The 18,349-nt window shown below is 50.1% G+C and overlaps 1 protein-coding gene across 10 annotated transcripts; it reads right to left on the bottom strand.

Annotated features, from left to right (window-relative positions):
• Positions 1 to 1,209: 1,209 nt before the first annotated feature.
• On the bottom strand, positions 1,210 to 15,349 carry PABPC4 (poly(A) binding protein cytoplasmic 4; the record flags this gene model as incomplete). 10 transcript variants are annotated; one of them, XM_082388053.1, is made up of 16 exons in its annotated part: positions 1,210 to 1,518; positions 2,571 to 2,673; positions 2,936 to 3,066; positions 3,181 to 3,274; positions 4,445 to 4,572; positions 4,667 to 4,753; positions 5,256 to 5,375; positions 5,520 to 5,607; positions 5,963 to 6,235; positions 7,984 to 8,079; positions 8,693 to 8,830; positions 9,493 to 9,587; positions 9,951 to 10,090; positions 11,335 to 11,450; positions 12,176 to 12,369; positions 15,157 to 15,349. In XM_082388053.1, 15 exons carry the CDS (start codon positions 15,347 to 15,349, stop codon positions 2,584 to 2,586), a joined length of 1,983 nt encoding a protein of 660 aa, XP_082244179.1. In that variant the 3' UTR covers positions 1,210 to 1,518; positions 2,571 to 2,583. The 10 variants fall into 10 exon arrangements, with proteins under 10 accessions (XP_082244179.1, XP_082244182.1, XP_082244181.1 ...); XM_082388056.1 differs by having other exon boundaries at positions 5,304 to 5,375; XM_082388055.1 differs by having other exon boundaries at positions 5,535 to 5,607.
• Between the last annotated feature and the right edge of the window lie 3,000 nt (positions 15,350 to 18,349).

Raw genomic sequence — 18,349 nt, 5'->3', positions numbered from 1 at the left:
TGGGATGCGGTCTGAGGTCGCAAAAACAGATCTCACTACCTCCCAGGGTCCAGGGTCAGAGGGGAAAGGGCTCTGGGCAGAGCTAGGGCCAGCAAAGCCATTAGGTCGCAGGTGCTGCTCACAAGCTGAGGGGTAGTCCCCCACAAGAGACCCCGGCCCGGGCTGCCACACGCCGCCTGGGGCCCCGAGTCTGCACCCAGTCCACTCGGCCCCCGACTTGGACTCAGTCCGAGCCCCGCCTCACCCCCACGCCAGCTCACCCAAGTTGAACACCCCTTTGGTGGCAGCCATCTTGCTCCTCGGCTCTTCCGCCGGAAGCCGTTACCTGGGCCCCGCCTACAGCCCCGCCCCCTCGGCGGCTGGCGCTCAGGCTCCTACACCGCTCAGGTCCCAGGAAGCGAGGTTTGGAGGGACAGTCTGACGTTAATAGAAGAAACACACATACTCACATTAACCACAGACATTAGAAAACAGGGGAACCCACTTTAGATTGGGCCTTTACATCAGTTATTTAAGGTGAAAGCATACCTTGAGAAAAAGGGGGAACCTGCCAAGAGGCACGAACCAGGGAACATTCCAGGGAAAGGGACCGCCTGGCTAATGCCCTGAGGAAGGACAGCCTGCCAAGTTTCAAGGAAGAAGGGAAAAAAAAAGTGTTGCTGCAGGACAGGGAGGGCAAGTAGAGTAGTTGACCCTGACCAGGTTAAGGTCGCTTCAAGGACTGAAGGATCCACAGAACACTTAGGCCTTCAGCCACTTGGATCTCTGGAAACTCTTCCCACTGCCAGTTGCAGAATCTGAGCAAGTGGACCTGCTTGCAGGATAAACTGAGAGTAGGAGATAAGACGGGACTGGCAAACCCCCGAGCAACACAGTCCAAGAAGGGAGAGGCAAGATAGGTTCTGCGTGTCTCACCATGTGTCCTTGGAAAGCACGCCAACGCCACCCTTTACCCGATTTTCCTGTGCCAGACCCAAGGTCTGCTGCGACTGTACTAGACTTCTGTTCCCAATATAAAGGTCCTCCCACAGTAGAACACAATGGGACAGTTCTGCACTCCTTGCTAATCCAAAATAATCTGCTTATAACCATCAGGAAAGGATGATAAGCTATACAGAACTTCAATTGACCCTATTTACATCCAAAAATTACTTGCAGTGAAAACTGGAATTTATATAGAAAACTGTGGTCAGAGAAAAACAGAGGCAGTTTTATGGAGATTTTTTCTTTATTGAGAAACTTAAGACTTGGGTACATCAAATAAAACCAGTTTCTGGGGGGAAAAAATCAAAACTCACAATAGAAAAACAAAAGTTAACACTGTTTGGGCCATATCAGAACCCAGAGAATATATTCTTTTAATTGAAAAATTCTAGGTGCTTCATAATTGACCTTTTGATACAAAATGACCTATTAAATTTGCAATTTGTGGTTCTTGGTGTTGAGGTCCATAGGACAAGCTAGGACGTCTTCAAACCTTGAGCTGAATTCCATGAGGGTTTATTTGGCTTTTGAATCCTGAAAAGAAAAGCACCGACACTATAAATAATCAAAAAAACCTCAGAGACTCACGGAAATCTCTGATATAAGTAACTACAGAGCAGGGTCTCAGCCTTGGTGCCCACTGACATTTTGGCCCAGATAATTCTGTGGGGGCTGTCAGGTGTATTTCAGGACACTTAGCAGCATCCCTGGCCTCTACCCAACTAGATACCAGTAATATTCCCAGTTTTGACAACCAAAAATGTCTCCAGATATTGGCAAATGTCCTCTGAGAAGGCACCCCTGGTTAAGAACCAGTGCCTTCGAGGCTACTTGTATGTAAAGCCCCACCCTTGACCCTTCCTGGCCATCCTTGCTTAAACTCCAAATGACAGGGCTCAGCCCCTTGACAAGGAGCTATGACTATGCCAAGTCAAGCCCTACCAGCACACGAGCTCTGGCCCTTACCATGTGCTCTTTTCCCTTGCCTCTGCCCATGTTCATTTGGTCCTCTCTTCTCCATCTGGAGGCAACCACCAGTCCTCGTCAGAGGTCCTAGTTAAGCTTCACTGCCCCAAGTCCCTGCAGACAGAGGCCCTGGCCCCCAAATGCAGAAGTTGATGGGAACACACCTTGTAACTGTTAGCCAGGTGTGTCTGTCTCTCTCACTCTGACACCAAGGCCTCTGCCCGCTGTGTTTCCAGAGCTAAACTGCGGATGCCACACAACTGACCTCACAACCTCAAGCCGAACTAGGGAGATGCTCATGGAAGTGAGGCTGTGGGATGGGATTATGACGACACCTCATATACCCACCATTATTCGAGACGAAAAGGTGATTCTGGAGAAAGATCTAACCAGGTGCTCTTTATGAAGAAAACTCTTGTTTGTGTCTTCTAATCTACCACCAGGACTCTCTTTTCTCCATATTAACTCATCCAGGTGACAGAGAAAACCCAGGTGACAGCATGCCCAAGTTATCAGGTTAAGGGACAGAAACATAGCTCTACATATACATTGCCACTGATCTTTCAGGGAGATATTCAAGAGTCATAACCATTGCAGAAAATAAAAATAGCCAAACATACGGTTCGTCCTTGTCTAAGAGGTAGCAGCAGCAACAGCGCCCACCTTCTGGGCAGCTTCTTTCTTGGCATGATGAGCCTGTAGGACCGCCACAGCTTCATCCACCTGTGAGAAACTCCAGGTGGTCAGTGACATCTGAGGAGAGCCCCTCCGCCCCTCACTGGCACCTGGGCCCAGCGGTGGCCTCTCCTGGTGCTGACCGCCTTCCCAGATACCCACGCGCCAGCAGCCCTCAGGTCACAGGCGAGGCACGAAGAGGTCACGGGGCAGCAGACCCTTCTCTCTGCCTCCCCTGGGTGTCCAAGGCCACCCCCTGTCCCCCTGAGCCGAGTGAGTGAAAGCCGCGGGGGTCTGGTAGCCTGCTCACCTTGGAGCGGAGAGACTCGGGGGACTCCAGCATGTGCAGCAGCTCCGAGTTGTCAATCTCCAGCAGCATCCCCGTAATCTTCCCAGCCAGGTTTGAGTGCATCGTCTGGATGAGCGGGAACAAACGTTCACCTGTGGGAAGGTATTCTGTGAAAAACCCAGTGGCATCCCAGTAGAGAACGGACGCTGGTGTCCAGGTCAGCAGCAGCTCTGGCCCCCTCTTCTGCAAGCACGTGGGTCACTCACCCAGCATCTGTTTCTGTTCCTGGGGCGGTGCTGCGGCCAGCATGGAGGCGGTCAGCGGCTCCTGCCCCTGCACGTGGACTGCAGGCTGGGGTGCCTGGGAACCAGGAGAGGCGGCAGGTTAGCACTCGGGTAAGTACAGTGACAGTGGTCATGTGCCCAACCACTCGAGTCTACTGAGTTAAAGAGGAGAAGGAGGTAGTTGTCTTTGCTGTCAGGGAACTGACTGCAGTCTTGGGGATTGAGGGAGAGGAACAGAGTGGTGTGAGCAAAAAACACAAACAATCACAGTTAAAATGCCACATGCTATTCGAAGAGAAGGGAAATGACTAAGAAAAACCTACAATGCTACACAATCATTTACCAAATGATTTTACTTTACTCAAGGCTACAATGATCATAATTTACCCAAGGCTGCCCAAGACATCGAAGCCTTGTTAATAAATAAGGTACTGTGAACATTTGTATGTGTAGCCCTTTAGAAAGTTAGTTTTCTTTTAGGGTGAATTCCCAGTAGAGACTGGGTCGAAGAACATGAATAGGAAAATGCTTATAATTACATCCTGTATCACTTCTACTGAACCGTACGTTTTTATTGTATTAAATGCTTGAGGACCATCAACACACAATGTCAATACCAGTCACAGTCCTAAAAGTAGGGCCTTATAGGCAAAAATATTTCTCACAGTGCCAAGTTCTGGGAAATTTCCAACTTAGAGCACAGAGGCAGGAGGAAGCAAGGGCCGGCACAGCTCCTCCAAGCAGACTGCAGAGTTCTGCCACAAGCTAGCTGCTTGGCCTGCCTGAGAGGCACAACTCTAGAGACAGCAGCTCCAGCTTAGAGACCCTGAGATCCAGGTCCAATTCCTCCACCCAACCTAATACCTCTGAAGATGAACCTTTCATCTAAGATGTTCTTTCCCACCCAGTCACCTGCAAAAGCAGCTAAGGATCAACTCGACCACTGGATGTGAAAGTGAAATGGAAGCTCAAAGAGCTGAGAGAGCCCATGCACGTGGTGAGGAGGAGAGCAGGAAGCACAGCTGCCTCCTCTGGGGCATTGCTGAGTCAACCGTTATCAGAAGAACACTTGCAAGCCCCTTCTCTCCCACTAGAGCATCACCCAAGGGCAGGGTCACCACATGGGACACAGCTCCCTGACACAGAGCAGGCATTTAATACCTGTTGAGGGAATCCAAGCAAGGCAGCTTTTGAATCATGTGGAAGCGGGGGGAACCCTTCTAGGGCTCTGTTTGGTGGACCTCACCTGCAGGGGCTGGATGGCGGGGTGAGGGCTGCGGACACTGGAGGCGTATTTGTAAGGTGCAACAGCCCGAGGAGCGGCGGCAGCAACAGCGGCACGAGGCGCTAGGTTCTGCACAGCTGTGGGAACACCTTAGGAAAAGGACAAGTAAAATTAAAGCCCTTCGGTCTGGGCAAAGACCCGTCAAATCCCATCTTTCCCCATTCTGTGTGCATCCAATACCACCTCCAGACTGGCAGCTGTCAGTCAGCCCTTGCTGGGCGGCACCAGCCCCACCAAAGTCCATAGCCAAGCGGTCCGGGCACTCAGACCCTACAACAGACCAGCAAATGCACATCAGTGTTGGCAGCAGATGTCCAACTGGCCACGTCCCACGGAAGGAGCAATTCCAAAGCATGTTCATACAGCACACATCACACATGGGGCCGCTACCGCTACTTTTGAGGAAGAGCCAACAGAAAACATACAACTCTTGCCACCTCTTGGAACTCAGGACATAATCTGCAAAAAAGTCCCTTGAATCTCCCAACCCCACCCAAGGAACAGGCTGCCTCTGTCGTCATTCAGCTAACAAATTTCTACAATTAACCTTGTTCACATGACTCACCGATGAGGCAAAGAAACTTAAAAGGAACCAACACTCAGAACTCATATTGTTTCCCTGCTCCTTAAGTACCCACCTAAGCACACAGCTAAGAGTACAGAACCAGGACCGGACAACACGGTGAGCCCAACGAACTGACCAACCCTGCGCAGAGCCTAGTGGTCCTGACTCCCTCCTCCCCGGGCCACACGTTAAGGCCAGTTTGCTCACCGACTCTCTGAGCGGTAGTAGGGAGGCCACGAGAGGCCGGAGCATTACCAGTTGGAGCCAGATGGCGAAGAGCTGGACGAGGCCCAGACTGGCGTATAGCACTTGGCATTCCTTGGAAGCCTGGTGAAGAGACAAAAAATGCACATCACTGATGAACGACACAACCGAACCTAGGCTGTGCCTCAGAGGGGGCAGGGAGGGGAGGCAGGGGAGCCCAGGACAGGTACATCCTGGGTGATCAAATCACTGTTCCCCACCACCTACCTTGAGGTCTCCCACCTTGCTGCCAGCGTGGATTAGGCCTCATCTGTGCTAACTGGTTAGGTGTGTAATATGGAGGTCTTCCCTGAGCCTGTAAGAAAGAGCAGCCAAGCCCTTTTATTTAAGGACCTGAAGCCACACTAGAGAAGTATCTCATCTCACCTCATCTCACTACCAGGCCCTAGGCTAATTATTCAGGACAGAGGCGCTGTCTACTCAGGAGCTTGGGGGAGGGACAGCCAGTTAACAGGGACTCTTTTACTCTACCCCTGCCACTGTGTGTGCAAAACCACGAGTTAAGTCCTTCCTTGTTTTATTTGAAGGATCTTTACTGTGACATTCTAGAACTCCAATATCCAAAAATCCCTCTCCCCAACCACTGCGGACTATAGGAGCAGCTGTCAGCAGGCAGGTTCCAAGGAGACATGAGCATACTGCAGACCCACCTGTGGAACTGCTGGCACAAAGTAGCCCCCAGCTGCAGGCTGGAACTGATTTAAGATGGCATTGGCGGGGAGCGCTCTCATCCCGGCCACCCGCTGCATATACTGGTTGGTCAGGTGAGCCTTTCTCTCTTCCTTTCTCTGGGCCAGGGCGACATACAGTGGCTTGGAGCCCACGATGCGTCCGTTCATCTCCGTGACTGCTTTGGTTGCCTCTTCAGGGGATGAGAAGCAGACAAAGCCAAACCCTTTGCTTCTCCCATCCTCCAGCATCACCTACAAAATGAGACCAGCCACTTAGGACAAAGATGTCTGTGTGTTAAAACCTGGGTTCCACTGCAAGAGTTACCAGGTCTAGGTCAGGGCTTCACAGTCCAGTCCCACGATGGACCCCAGACCAACTGAGTCACCAACTGAATCACAAACTCTAAAGGGAGAAACTAAGCATTTTCCTTTTCAGATCCCCAGGTGACTCTAAAGTTCCCAAATACTGTGATATGGCTAATGGTTGAACCAGGAACCCAAAGATGTTTCCTCATACCTAGAAGCACAGCTATCTCTGGGAACTCACACAGATCTGGACATTAGCATCAAGCAATTTATTTGTAAAACTCATCTGCCCAAGACCTTGGTGAACAAAACTTAGTAAGCTCTTAGCAAGGTTAGGACACGCTTTTGAAATACCACATGTGGGCAGGAGTCATAAAATCAATGACTGCCACCATTAATTCAATGGGAATAAACACAGCAGAACTACAACCAGCCGGGAGACAAGCAGCTGGATTCTAGTCTCGCTCTGTAATCTCTACATTTCACTCATGTCTTAGCTCACCGCCTGGTGAGCCTCCTAAAGTGGAGGACATGGGAGTAAAGATGTGTATCAACCCAACACCTGTCTACCAACGAGGTGGACCAGTAAGGTGTGTGAAAGTAATGTGACACCTTGATCTTGGGCATGGTGCCGGGGAACTTCAAGATACAGTTCTTTTGCTCTCTTCTTGCAAATGCCATCTTGACTCCTGTGCTGGTCCGCTAGGAGAGACTATCATTCCTTGCGCTGCTGGAGGCCCGTCACGGGGGTGATAGGAGGGAGGGGGTGAGGAACTGAGGAAATTCCTGGAGGTGGCTTCTGGCCAACGCCCTGCGACCACTGACAATGCTCCTGGGTTGTGAGTGACAAGCTAAGGGCCAGGGCAGGGTCACCAAGTCTTTACCGGCCCGCTGGCCTCCTTTCTCATCCCCTGAAGGACTCTGTGGCATCTGCTGCACCTCTGTGGAGCAGGCACAGAGTCTGCATCAGGCTACACCCCAGAACTTTCCTTTCCGATGCCATCAGTTCCCACCACACACCCAAAGCACTAAGGACACACAGTACAACATCCTCACCTAACCACCATTCTCTTGCTCAAGGACTCAATTCCTTATCTTCACAAGGGGGTTTGTACTTACTCCCCCAGCTAACTCAGTTGCTATGATTATCAAAGAAAATCAAGCAGATGATGCACATTGCAAAACACGGGAAAACAAACTTTCCACTCCCCTCTCCTTCTTTAGGACACCAGATGGAAGTCCCCAACCCCAGCTCCAAAATCCTCAAACACCTTCGTTCAAGGAAGAAGTGTGGCAGAGTTGTAGAGACAGGCCTCAAGACAAATGGAAGACAACCCGTCTGGATTTCCTCTGCTCATGCTGTGGCACCATCTGTCCCCACACCAGCACAAAGCAGCAAAGAATGGGAAAGATTCAGGTGCGCTTGCGGGGCTGGCAGGGAGGGACTGAGTCAGATGCATCTCCACATCCCAGTACTTGGGAGACAGTGCAATGTTAACCTAACGAAATGTCATTCTCCAGAGCATATACTCAGATGGGTAACCGAATGTCAGGAGGAATTTGCTAGATGAATGTGGTAGCTACTCTCAGAAATGAACAAAATTTAGATCCTATTCCTTCAATGAAACAAATGCAATAAACCTCTGCAAGTTTACAACTTTTGCTTTCAATCCCCACATCTCAGTATAAAATACCTTAGCACTGGTGATTGATCCAAAAGGAGAAAACTCTTTCCTTAACTTCTCATCATCAATGGTGTCATCCAAGTTCTTAATGTAGAGGTTCACCCCCTGAAGCAGAAAGATCTGTTAATTGCACTTCTATACCTCACACATTTCCTAAGACAGTGGTTCTCAAAATATGGGCCCCAGACATGCAGTAGCAGTATCTCTGGGTACTTGTCAGAAATGTAAATTCTCAGGCCAGAACCCACACCTAATGAATCAAAAGCTGTGGGACCCAGCAATCTGTTTTCACAAGCCCTGCAGGGGATTCTGATGCAGGCTCAAAGCTGAGAATCTACTGCCGAAGACTCTGACAGGACCATCGATACAGTCCCAGCCTTTCTCACAGCTGGTCTGGCTGACCACTGACCTAGCAGGGCTCTCCTTACACCGTTCCAAACAAAGTGGTATCATTTAAGTAAACAGAACGCGTATGACTAAGAACAACAGGATGAGGCTTCCAGCATAGAGTCCCTAAATGAATAAATTATCTTCATCCTTGTTCCAGAACCGCTGCTGTTATCTGGTAGGTACATCCTGTTAAACCTGATGATCTTGAGAGAAATGAGAAGAGGAGACTCATGGTCCCCAAAGAGAAAGCCTGCCAAACTAAGGATGCTTTTGCCAACATCTTGTGGTACATCCCCTGCTGGTAGGCTGGGTTGAGACCACCTCTTACCTGATACCGACTAATTCTCTCCTGTTTCAGCTGTTCAAATTTTCGCTTTAACTCGGCCTGCCGTTCCACTTTCTTCTGTGCACGGCCGACAAAAATGACTTTCCCGCTGATTTCTTTTCCATTCATCTCCTCCACGGCCTGAAGAGGAAATACATGACTTTAAATCAAGATGCAGAGGCAGGGACCTTGCTCTGGAGGTCTGTTAAGTCCCACCAAATATTCTGAGAGAAAAATCTTCCCTACAGGGCTAAAAATTAATTTCACTCTGAAGTCAGCTAAGCCAATCCAAACTTCCTCATCAGTAAAATGGGGTTAATATTTAAATGGGTCACTGGTCCAGATAATTCAGTGAAAAGACTGTACAGCTGTATAAATACAAGCATGGTAGACATGAGCCGAGGTTGATAATCTGGCTGTCACTAAATTTCTTAGGTTCTTTCAGGGTACTGAGTGATACATGTTGAGGGCCTAGCACAATGCTTCTCCTGGAAGTGGCTACTGTTCTTTTATCAGATCAGCAACTCGGGTCCCTTGGTTCCCTCACCTATGAATGGGAACAAACGCCTGCCCTACTCTTTCAACCTACAGGGCTGAAGAGCTGAGGTGATGGGCACATGCCAAGTGCTTTGAAAACAGTTCTGTGAGATCCCTCGGGAAGACAATTCCAGAGCTCAGTGACCAGGCATCACTACTAGGTACTAAGACAATTACAGCTCCGCTCTACTATGTGCTGGCAAGGCCCTGCCCACACACTAGGGCCACTCCCTACAAATCCTCCCCGGCCCTCATGGTGCTCTCACCTTATTGGCATCCTCGTGTTTTTCGTAACTCACAAAGCCAAAGCCTTTGGATTTCCCACTGGGATCTCTCATCACCTTGACACTTAGAGTCTTACCTATTACCAAAGACAGAACTATTAGTAACAGCATCTCTATCACAGCTCAAGGAGAGAAGGCTTCTCCTCTAGGAGCCCACTTGAAGCAACCTCCTGCTGAGCCCAGATGGACTCTAAACAAGAGGCACCATGCCTGGCCTTCTACTTCTGACCAAGCTGCTGAGATGACCTTGGGGATGGGACAAAGTAGGATGAAGCCAAGAGCCGAGGCCTGGAGTCTATTCCTATCTACCCTGTGGCCTTTGTCATACAAGGCATTTTACTTCTGGGTCTAGGTGGACTCATCTGGTAAGTAAAAATAGATGAATTCCAGGTCTGGTGGACTGTGAAAGGGGACACATGGGGCAAAGGACCCTGACTTACCAAACTGGCTGAATAGCTCTTTCAGACTCTCATCATCCACCTCTTCCCCAAAGTTTTTGATATAAACATTGGTGAATTCCTTAGCTTTGGCTCCAAGCTCAGCTTCCCGCTCTTTTCGAGACTTGAATCTGCCCACAAACCTAAAAAGAAACCGTGAAAAACTGTGATCACTCAGAGGAACAAAACATGATTTCCAGGGGCCCGAAGGAATGCAGATTAAAGGCTGAAAGGAGAGGTTAAAACACACGAGTTCCCATCCAACCACCAAGAGAGCAAGCTCAGAGACGTCCCAACTCCCCAGCAGAAAGAGAAAGAGGCAGGACTGTCCTACAAGGACCAGCCCCAGGGCTCCTGGCTCAGGCCAGGGCTCCTCCTACCACATCACACTGCCTTCGTGAAGAAACCTGATGACCATGTTTTTAAAACGTTCATTTCTGTGCATCTATGTAAATGCATAGAAAAGGTCTGGAAGGATACAAACCAAACTGTTAACAGTGGTTAATCCTAGGAGTGAGATTGTTGGAGTGAACTAAGAGGTAGCCTTTGCTTTTTTTACTTTATTTGTTTTGGTGCTGTTTACACTTAATAGGGAAAGGTATCCATAAATGAAAATTCTTTAGGCTTCTTTTCAGTGATACCTTTAGAAGACCACTGGGCACATGCACATCATTAACGCAAGCCATCCCCTGGTCTGTTCAGTAACACAACAAAAGGACAGAAATGACTTTTGCTTGTCATAACCAAGATTTATTGTCCCTTCTCTCCCTGCATGGCTTAACTAAGATCCCCATCTCTCCATTCTGAAATAACCACACCACAGCAACCAGGTCTATTATGAACAGTCTTCTATGGGACAAAACTTTTCACTGTAACCAAATTAATTATTGCTGTGGAGCCAGCCTTGTATTTGAAGGCCACCGAGTCATAAATTAGCCAAGTGGAGGGGACAATTTGCATCAACCCCTAGCGAGTGACCCCACGGACAGACCTGAATCACAGAAGGCCAAGGTCACATGGCTAGTACACAGCTCCTGGTCAGTCCAGGGCCCTCTCCACTCTGCCGCTGGCCAAGACCCCTGCTCAGAGTGGGCTTAAGAGCTGCCTTCCAGCCAGCCCCTGTTGCCGACGCTCACAAAACCCACAGACGGATGCTTTTAAGGGAGAGGCGGCAGGCCAGCCATGGCTTGGGCAGAAAGCCCACCTTGGCGAGTCAAAAGGGCTGCCACGGCTCGGGCAGGGAGACTCACCAGCCCTGGAGTGGAGAGGTAGGAGCAGGCCACACTTGGGCCGAGAACCAGTAGCCGCCTTGTGTGTGCCAGTTAATACCGAGGTGGGGCCACGGCTGGCTCATGCGACGGCTGTTGCTCCGGACTGGGACACTCACACTTTGCGGTCATTGAGGAGCATGCCATTCATCTTCTCGATGGCCTTGTCGGCAGCCTCCTGGGTCTCGAAGTGGACAAAGGCATAACCCTTAGAGCCGTTCTCATCACACACCACCTGTCAAAGACAAGGCGGGCCACTTCAGCGCCACTACCCAGCTGCAGAGACTCGAGAGCCGTGTGGGCTCCTGGGTCTGAGAGGCCTGTAGCCCATCCATTTTCAAAAGGCAGGAGACTACAGCAGGTACCCAATGATGTTCCATTTACAAATGGTAGCCACCATTATGCTGCTTCTATTCCAAATGTTTTCTTACTCCATTTAAAATATATTAAGATCTGGGTGCAAAACCACAGGGCTACAGAATGATGAACCATTTTCCAAGCCCACAACAGAATTTCAGTCTAGTGTGGAGTCAGACATGTAAACCACCACCACACAAGTTGTACAAAATGCTCCACATAAACAGGTGTGTGGAGAAGGAAGAGGGTGAATTCATGCTTCTAAAATGACTAAGTACAGCTTCCTGGAGACCAGAGGCATTGCTCTGGTACTTGCCAGCCCCCCCCACTCCCCAGGAGAAACCTTTTGATGCCTTCCAAAACTAGAAAACAGGAAGGATATTTCAGGCAGAGGGAAGAATAAACAAAGACACGAAAGCGCCTGCTGGTTTATGCTGGGCTGTGGCATCGAGATTTGCTGCAGTGAACTTTTAGACTTCAGAGCCATTTCCAGCATTTTGAAAATTATCATACCCGGTCGCCTAATTCCAAGCAATTCCTCATTTGGTATTTGTTCTCATGATTCTGTAACTATTCTGCTGAAATCATTTAATCAGTGTTTACCTTGCAGGACAGAATGTTTCCAAAAGCAGAAAAAGTATCATAAAGTGCCTTGTTATCTATAGATTTGTCCAGGTTCTTGATGAAGACATTTCCCACGCCAGATTTTCTCAAAGAGGGATCCCTCTGAGACCACATGATACGGATTGGCTTTCCCTTAATCACATCAAAGTTCATGGTATCCAAGGCCCGCTCAGCTGCAAGAGAGAAACATATTTCAGTCAAGGATATAGAATGTTACCTGCCACCATCCCAGGAACAGATAACTCCAGAACTTTCAAGGTAAGCACTCTGATGAAATGCAACTCTATCAAAATTAAAGGACATCAGACTCCTCTAGCCTGCAGTGCTACTGGGGCTAAGTTCTAGCTAATCGTCCTCCTTCATGGTAGAAGTCTCAACCCCTCTGGGGTAAGGAGGTTACGCAAGAAAATCTAAATGGGTTTATAGCACCAGGATCAAATAACACCTCACATTTGACTAAGCTTTATCATTTATAAACGACTTTGCAGCCTACTACCCACCAGGATGGAGGTGGAAGAGGTGAAATGATCCCTCTTATAAAATGGACAAACTTATGTTCAGGATGGCTAAACGGTATAGCTAACTACTGACTAAGAAACTAATGGCAGACTTTCTGATTATTTTTCAGTAAGGTATTGCATCAGCGTTATCAACTAGCTGTCACTTAGTTTACAACCTGTCTATGAGACAAATGACTAAAAAAACCTGTGAGCGTTCGATTGGGGAAAATGTGCTATCTCCAAATTCAGCCCAGTTTCTTATATTTTCAATTTCTGCGAACAGAAATTGATTCAGACAAAAAAGCCTCAATCATCAAAATGATGGCCACATATGGAAATGTTCTTTGTATCAGGACAAGGATGAAACTGCAACCCCTTTCTGCCTAAGTTGACAGTGGAGGCAGGCCCTGTACCTAGTAGTTTCTAGGCTATCTAGAAGCCTTCATCTGCATTCTACGGAATTCCAGGACTTTCAAATGCCTTGGTGCCCAACACAGTTCTCAACCCAGTGCTTGGGGATGCTTCCTTAGCTTCCCAACCAAATCCATGCATACACCATGGAGACCATTTAAAGAACCAGAGGCCAAAATAACCCTCACCTGTCAGCAGAACACTTCTCTTTACTGGTAGTAACAAGGACCCAGACCCACTTCCCCTGACTTATGCACTGACATCTCCCAGAATCTCCTCCTCCACGAAGGGATGGGGGTAGAGGGGGTTTCTCCTGCCTCAAGGCACCATCTCACTTACAACAGGAACACAATCCCTAACTCTGCCCCTCCACAGGCTCAGCTGTCCGGTCAGCCAGCAAGGTATCTTCTTTTCCCTATTTCCAACCATCTTTCCCACTTTCCTCAGGTGGGCTGGTTCAGCATGAGAGGGGAGGAGATCAGGGAAAGGGGGGACGGCAGATCCAAGTCAGTGCAAGTCCGGGACAGAAAGAAGGGCTCGTTTGTGACGACTCTGTGATCCACAGCCTGGGACCCCTAACTGTGTTGCGTGAATTAGCAACGAAGGAGCCCATTTCAACACAGCTCCTGTCTATTTCCAGAGAGGGCTGCACAAGGCAACTCGGCTTAGTCTGACAAATCTGGCTGCACTTATTTATAGCAGGGAGAGGTCCTGCAGAGGTATGTGTTGGCAGACACACTAACCAATGGCTTCTGCTACTATCTCTAAGTGACAGGACTTTTGCTCAGAAGAGTCAAGGAGGCAGACAACAGCCAATGTGCCCACTACTCCCCCCGAAAAAGGCCACACTCAGCTACCTTCTTTGTGCCCTGTGGCCAGACACAACTCAGAGTACACTGAACTGACAGTAGCAGTACCTTGTGTCTCTCAATAAGTCCAATTCTCTGGTCTCAGCTGCATCCTGGGCAAGTGACATTCTCTGTGCTTCACGGACACTGAACAAAGTGGCGACAAAAATAGGGACCCGGAGATCCTTGGCCACAGAATGGCTTGTTTCTCCCAGTAATGGTCTCTACAGTTGTTCCCTTTTATTCTGCAGTCACGTGCAGCCCCTGATTAGGTTTCTTCTGGCCTCACTCGGGCCAGGCCTGCAGCATACCTCTCCACGCTCCAGGCTATGGCCCCAGTCAGGGCTGGCAGAGCACTGCACCCACAGTCCCAGCTTAGCCTCCCACCTTTTGCAGCTGCTTTTCTCCCTCAGAAGTCCTATTTTCTTCAGATGGGATGAAGTAAAAGGGTTTTGACAAGTATAAAGCACTGTGCACAGGTGAGGCGATAATCCCCACCAGCCTAGCGGATTTCCAAGAGGCGCTTCCCCAGACTACCTGCGTACCACGCTCCACAGCCCAGGGCTTGTCCAGAGAAAGAACTCCTCCGCCCCAGTGGCAAACACGCAGACGAGGGAGCTGGCCCAGCACGACACACACTCTGGTGGTGTTAACACAAGTGCCTGCTCAAGTTCAACACACAACATTGCTCCCCTGCTTCCTACCTGCCCGGAAAAGCCCCTTTATCAGCACAAAGTCAAAGACTCTTAGCCCAGGGTACAGTTAGGTGAGGGGGCAACAGCTTTGCCTAGTAAAATTTTTGAAGGAATTGTGTTTCAATCATCCTGCCTTTTCCGCAGGCCTGTGAGGGGCCCGAACCCCTGGCCACTGACCAGGTAAAGCTCACAGAGCAAACCGCCCACATACAGAATGACAGCGACTTCCTTCTGGTCCCGTTTTACAGCCTCCTTGGGCTCCAACCCCACCAGCACCCATCAGCCCAAGGTCACCCGGTTAGCAAGTGTTGTGGAAGCAAGACTGAAACTCCGGTCCTCTGATGCCAGGATCCCGCGTTCTCAACCCCCATGGCCCGTCCCCGACTAGGGCTTCTGCGGCAACGTGCTGTCGCGATGCTCCCTCCACGGGGGTGGGGACCTGCCCGGAGAAGGAATCTTAGGGTCCCCAGAAAGCCCACGGACGTGTGGCCACCGCTTGTACTCACCGTCAGCCGGCTGCTGGAAGTTGACGTAGGCATAACCCAGGGAGCGGCGGGTGATCATGTCGCGGCACACCCGGATGGACAGCACAGGCCCCGCAGGACTGAACTTTTCGTACAGCATGGCCTCGGTGACGTCCGAGTGCAGGTCACCCACGTACAGGGAGGCCATGGGGTAGCTGCTGGCCGCAGCGTTCATCTCCCCAGCCCCCAGCACCCCGAGCCCCGCCAGGAGGACTTCTTAGGGGGGGGCCACACAGGACAAAGGGGGCTCCGCTCCGAGCCGCGGCCCACAGGTGGCAGCGGAGCTCAGAGAAGCTGGAGTCGGCTCCGAAGGCCGGAGAGGAGTGCGGGGACGACTCGGACGAGACTGCCCAACCGCAGACAAAAGGCTCTCAAAAACAATATGGCCCTCCCTCCCTGGGAGTTTGTTAATTTTCAGCTGTCCTGGTCTGGAAGCTCCCAATTTCAAAAAAATGGAAACAATGAAAACGCGGACTGTCCTCCAAATTACAAAAATTCTTCCCGAGGCAACCCAGTGGTGCCCACGGCGGCCTCCGGAACGTGCGTTTCTCTATAAATATAGGCCTCGGGCTCCCGGCGGTTTAAGATTACAGCAGCCCGGGGAAGAGGGAAACCAAATATTTGTCGGTGCCGACTCGGCAATCCCCGGGCGGCCGGAGCGCGCAGCCGCCTCCCACGCCGAGCCGGCGAAGGGCAGCGCGGACACGTGGAGCGCGGAGGCCGGCGCGCGGGGGGCGAGGGCGGCGGGCGCGGGGTTGCCACGCGGCGCGGCCGGGCGGCGGGCGGAGGCGCGTGGACGCGGGCGCGCGAGCGGCTCACCACCGGACCGACGGACGGGGACCGACGGACGCCCAGGTGCGGCGGCGGCGGCGGCGTCGGGCAGGCCGGAAGCGTGCAAAAGTGACTTCCCCGCGGGTTCTCCGAGGAGGATTCGCTCTTTTTTTTTTTTCTTTCTTTCTTTCTTTTTTTTTTTAAGATTTTAAAGCGTTTTCGGGTTTTTTTTATCTTTTTCTCTTTTTTTTTTTCTTCAGGCTACTAGGCCCGAAAGCGGCGGAGGCTGCGGCGACCCGGGGCGGAGAGAGGCGGCCGGGGGAGCCACCGCTCCATTTATACCCGCCCGCCCCGGGCGCTGCTGGTCGAAGGGCGCCTCGCGACCTGGGCGCAGTCGTGCCCGCCCACTCGGCCCGGGGGCCCGAGGCGGGGCGGCCACGCGAGAGCGTCCCGGCACGGCCGCGCGGCGCCACAGCGACCCCTGGCGCGCGGAGGACCGCTCCGCTGGGGCCTCCGCCGAACCCAAGGGCCGCTTTCCCTACGAGTGGGTAGAGAGTAAATCACCCGCCCCTCCGGGACTAGAACCGAGGGATAAAGTTACCCACCGGCACGCATCATGTTTATAATCGATGTCTTGCCTAACTGTAAAATAAAGATGACATAAAATAAATTATAGTTACATAACAGGTGCTCCGCTATGTAAATGACTGGGCCCAAATAACGGAGAAGACGTTCTGAAGTTTTTAGAATACTGGGACCTAAAGGTAGAATCATTGGGAACACGACAGCTACTAATGCAGTAGTGCCCGTGGGTGATGGGATTCTCTGGAAAGATGAACAAATTTGGGGAAAGCTTCAATAAAACAAAATACAATCATCTTTCTATTTACAAGGTAGTGGTGTTCCTGGAAATTTAGTTGATATTTAAGGGCACAAAATATGTTCTGTTCCCATGTAAAAGGGAGTCAGGGTCTAAGCTCTGATAGTTATGAAAAGAATTTTCATCTGCATGAGGATCTGGCAGGTCATTTGAAAGTCATGTGGTACATGGGACAAGTCTACTCCATGTGGCACTGTCGCCGTGCATTTCAAGATATAATAGAGACAGCATCTCTTCTTCCATAAATGCCAGGAACCACCCTCATCATCACTGTGATGACCAAAAATGGAAATTACTAAAAGCACACAGACACTCCCATTGAAAAGCATTGATTTGATTAAATGAATGAAGAAATATTAGTATTTATATATTCATTCAAAGAAATGGGCTCACTCTCTGTCAACACCGGATAAAGGTGCTGGGGGATACCATGATGGACAAGGCAGAGGAAGTCCCTCTCTCCCTCATGAAGTTTATATTCTAGTTAGTGTATTAAAGCAAGAAACATTTAGGGAGCACTCCATCTATAGGTAGATCCCCTCCTCAGGGAAGACTTCCTAGACCACCCAGTGGTTTAAAGCCTGCCAGCACTGTTCATCCCAGCACAGTGGGTCTGTACTGGATAGATAGTATGATCTGTCAAGAGAAAGAATGAGTCCAGGGTTGGGAAGAGGAAGGAAAAAAAACGTCATGGTGAGGACATGGCTGCAGGTGAGGTCTCTGCAGCTGAGGATTCTGTAGTATAGCAGGAATGTCAGAGCTTTACTTTCTGGATTCATTCATTTGTCATTCAACAAACTTTATGTGGCATTTCTAAGAGCCAGCCTTGCTCTGTTCCAAGTGCTGGGGAAGACATGTGAGCTAAACATTCACAGACCATCCTGCCCTTATGAAGGAGAGAGATGAAAAGCAAGCAAATATGGGTGTGTATAGAACTTGTGAAAAGGGCTTTGAATCTAGAGACTTTTTGAGTGTAAGAGCAGGGGAAACCCAGCCCCATCCTCCCAGCAGGAGGTCAGTTCCACCTACAAAAGCTCTACTTCCTATAAGCAACAATGGCTCTGCCCCTCAGGAAGGAAGACCCTTCCTTGTCCACAGACAGGGTCTTTGAGATCTTGGAGGTTTGGTCCAGGCAAAAGACAGCACAACTTTGGACCGTTGTCACATCTCTGGGCCTCCTCCATCTGTATGATGGGCTCAGTCAGCCCTTTAAGGAAGAGGGGCCCAGTATCTGCCCACTAGAGGGAAGATGTTCTTCCCTTCTTATCCTCCAAGGAAAGCTTCCTGGAGGAGGTAGCAATGAAGCTGGACCTTTAAAAGAAGGTCGTGTTTTGGAAGGTAGAAATGGATGGAGGCAGGGAGATCATTCTACAGACAGAAGTACAGAGACGGATAAACCATTTGTTAGCTTAGTAAGTCATTTTACACTCTTGGGGCTTAGTTTCCTTGTTGGTAGAATAGATATGATGTGAGATAGTATACGTATACCTTTACACAGTGCCAGGCATACAAAAGTATTTGGTA

This window comes from Balaenoptera borealis (genome assembly GCF_965194805.1).
Source record: "Balaenoptera borealis genome assembly, chromosome: 1".
Lineage (NCBI taxonomy): Eukaryota > Metazoa > Chordata > Mammalia > Artiodactyla > Balaenopteridae > Balaenoptera > Balaenoptera borealis.
The sequence above is the reverse complement of the archived record's forward strand: the minus strand, read 5'-3'. Positions and strand labels throughout refer to the sequence as shown.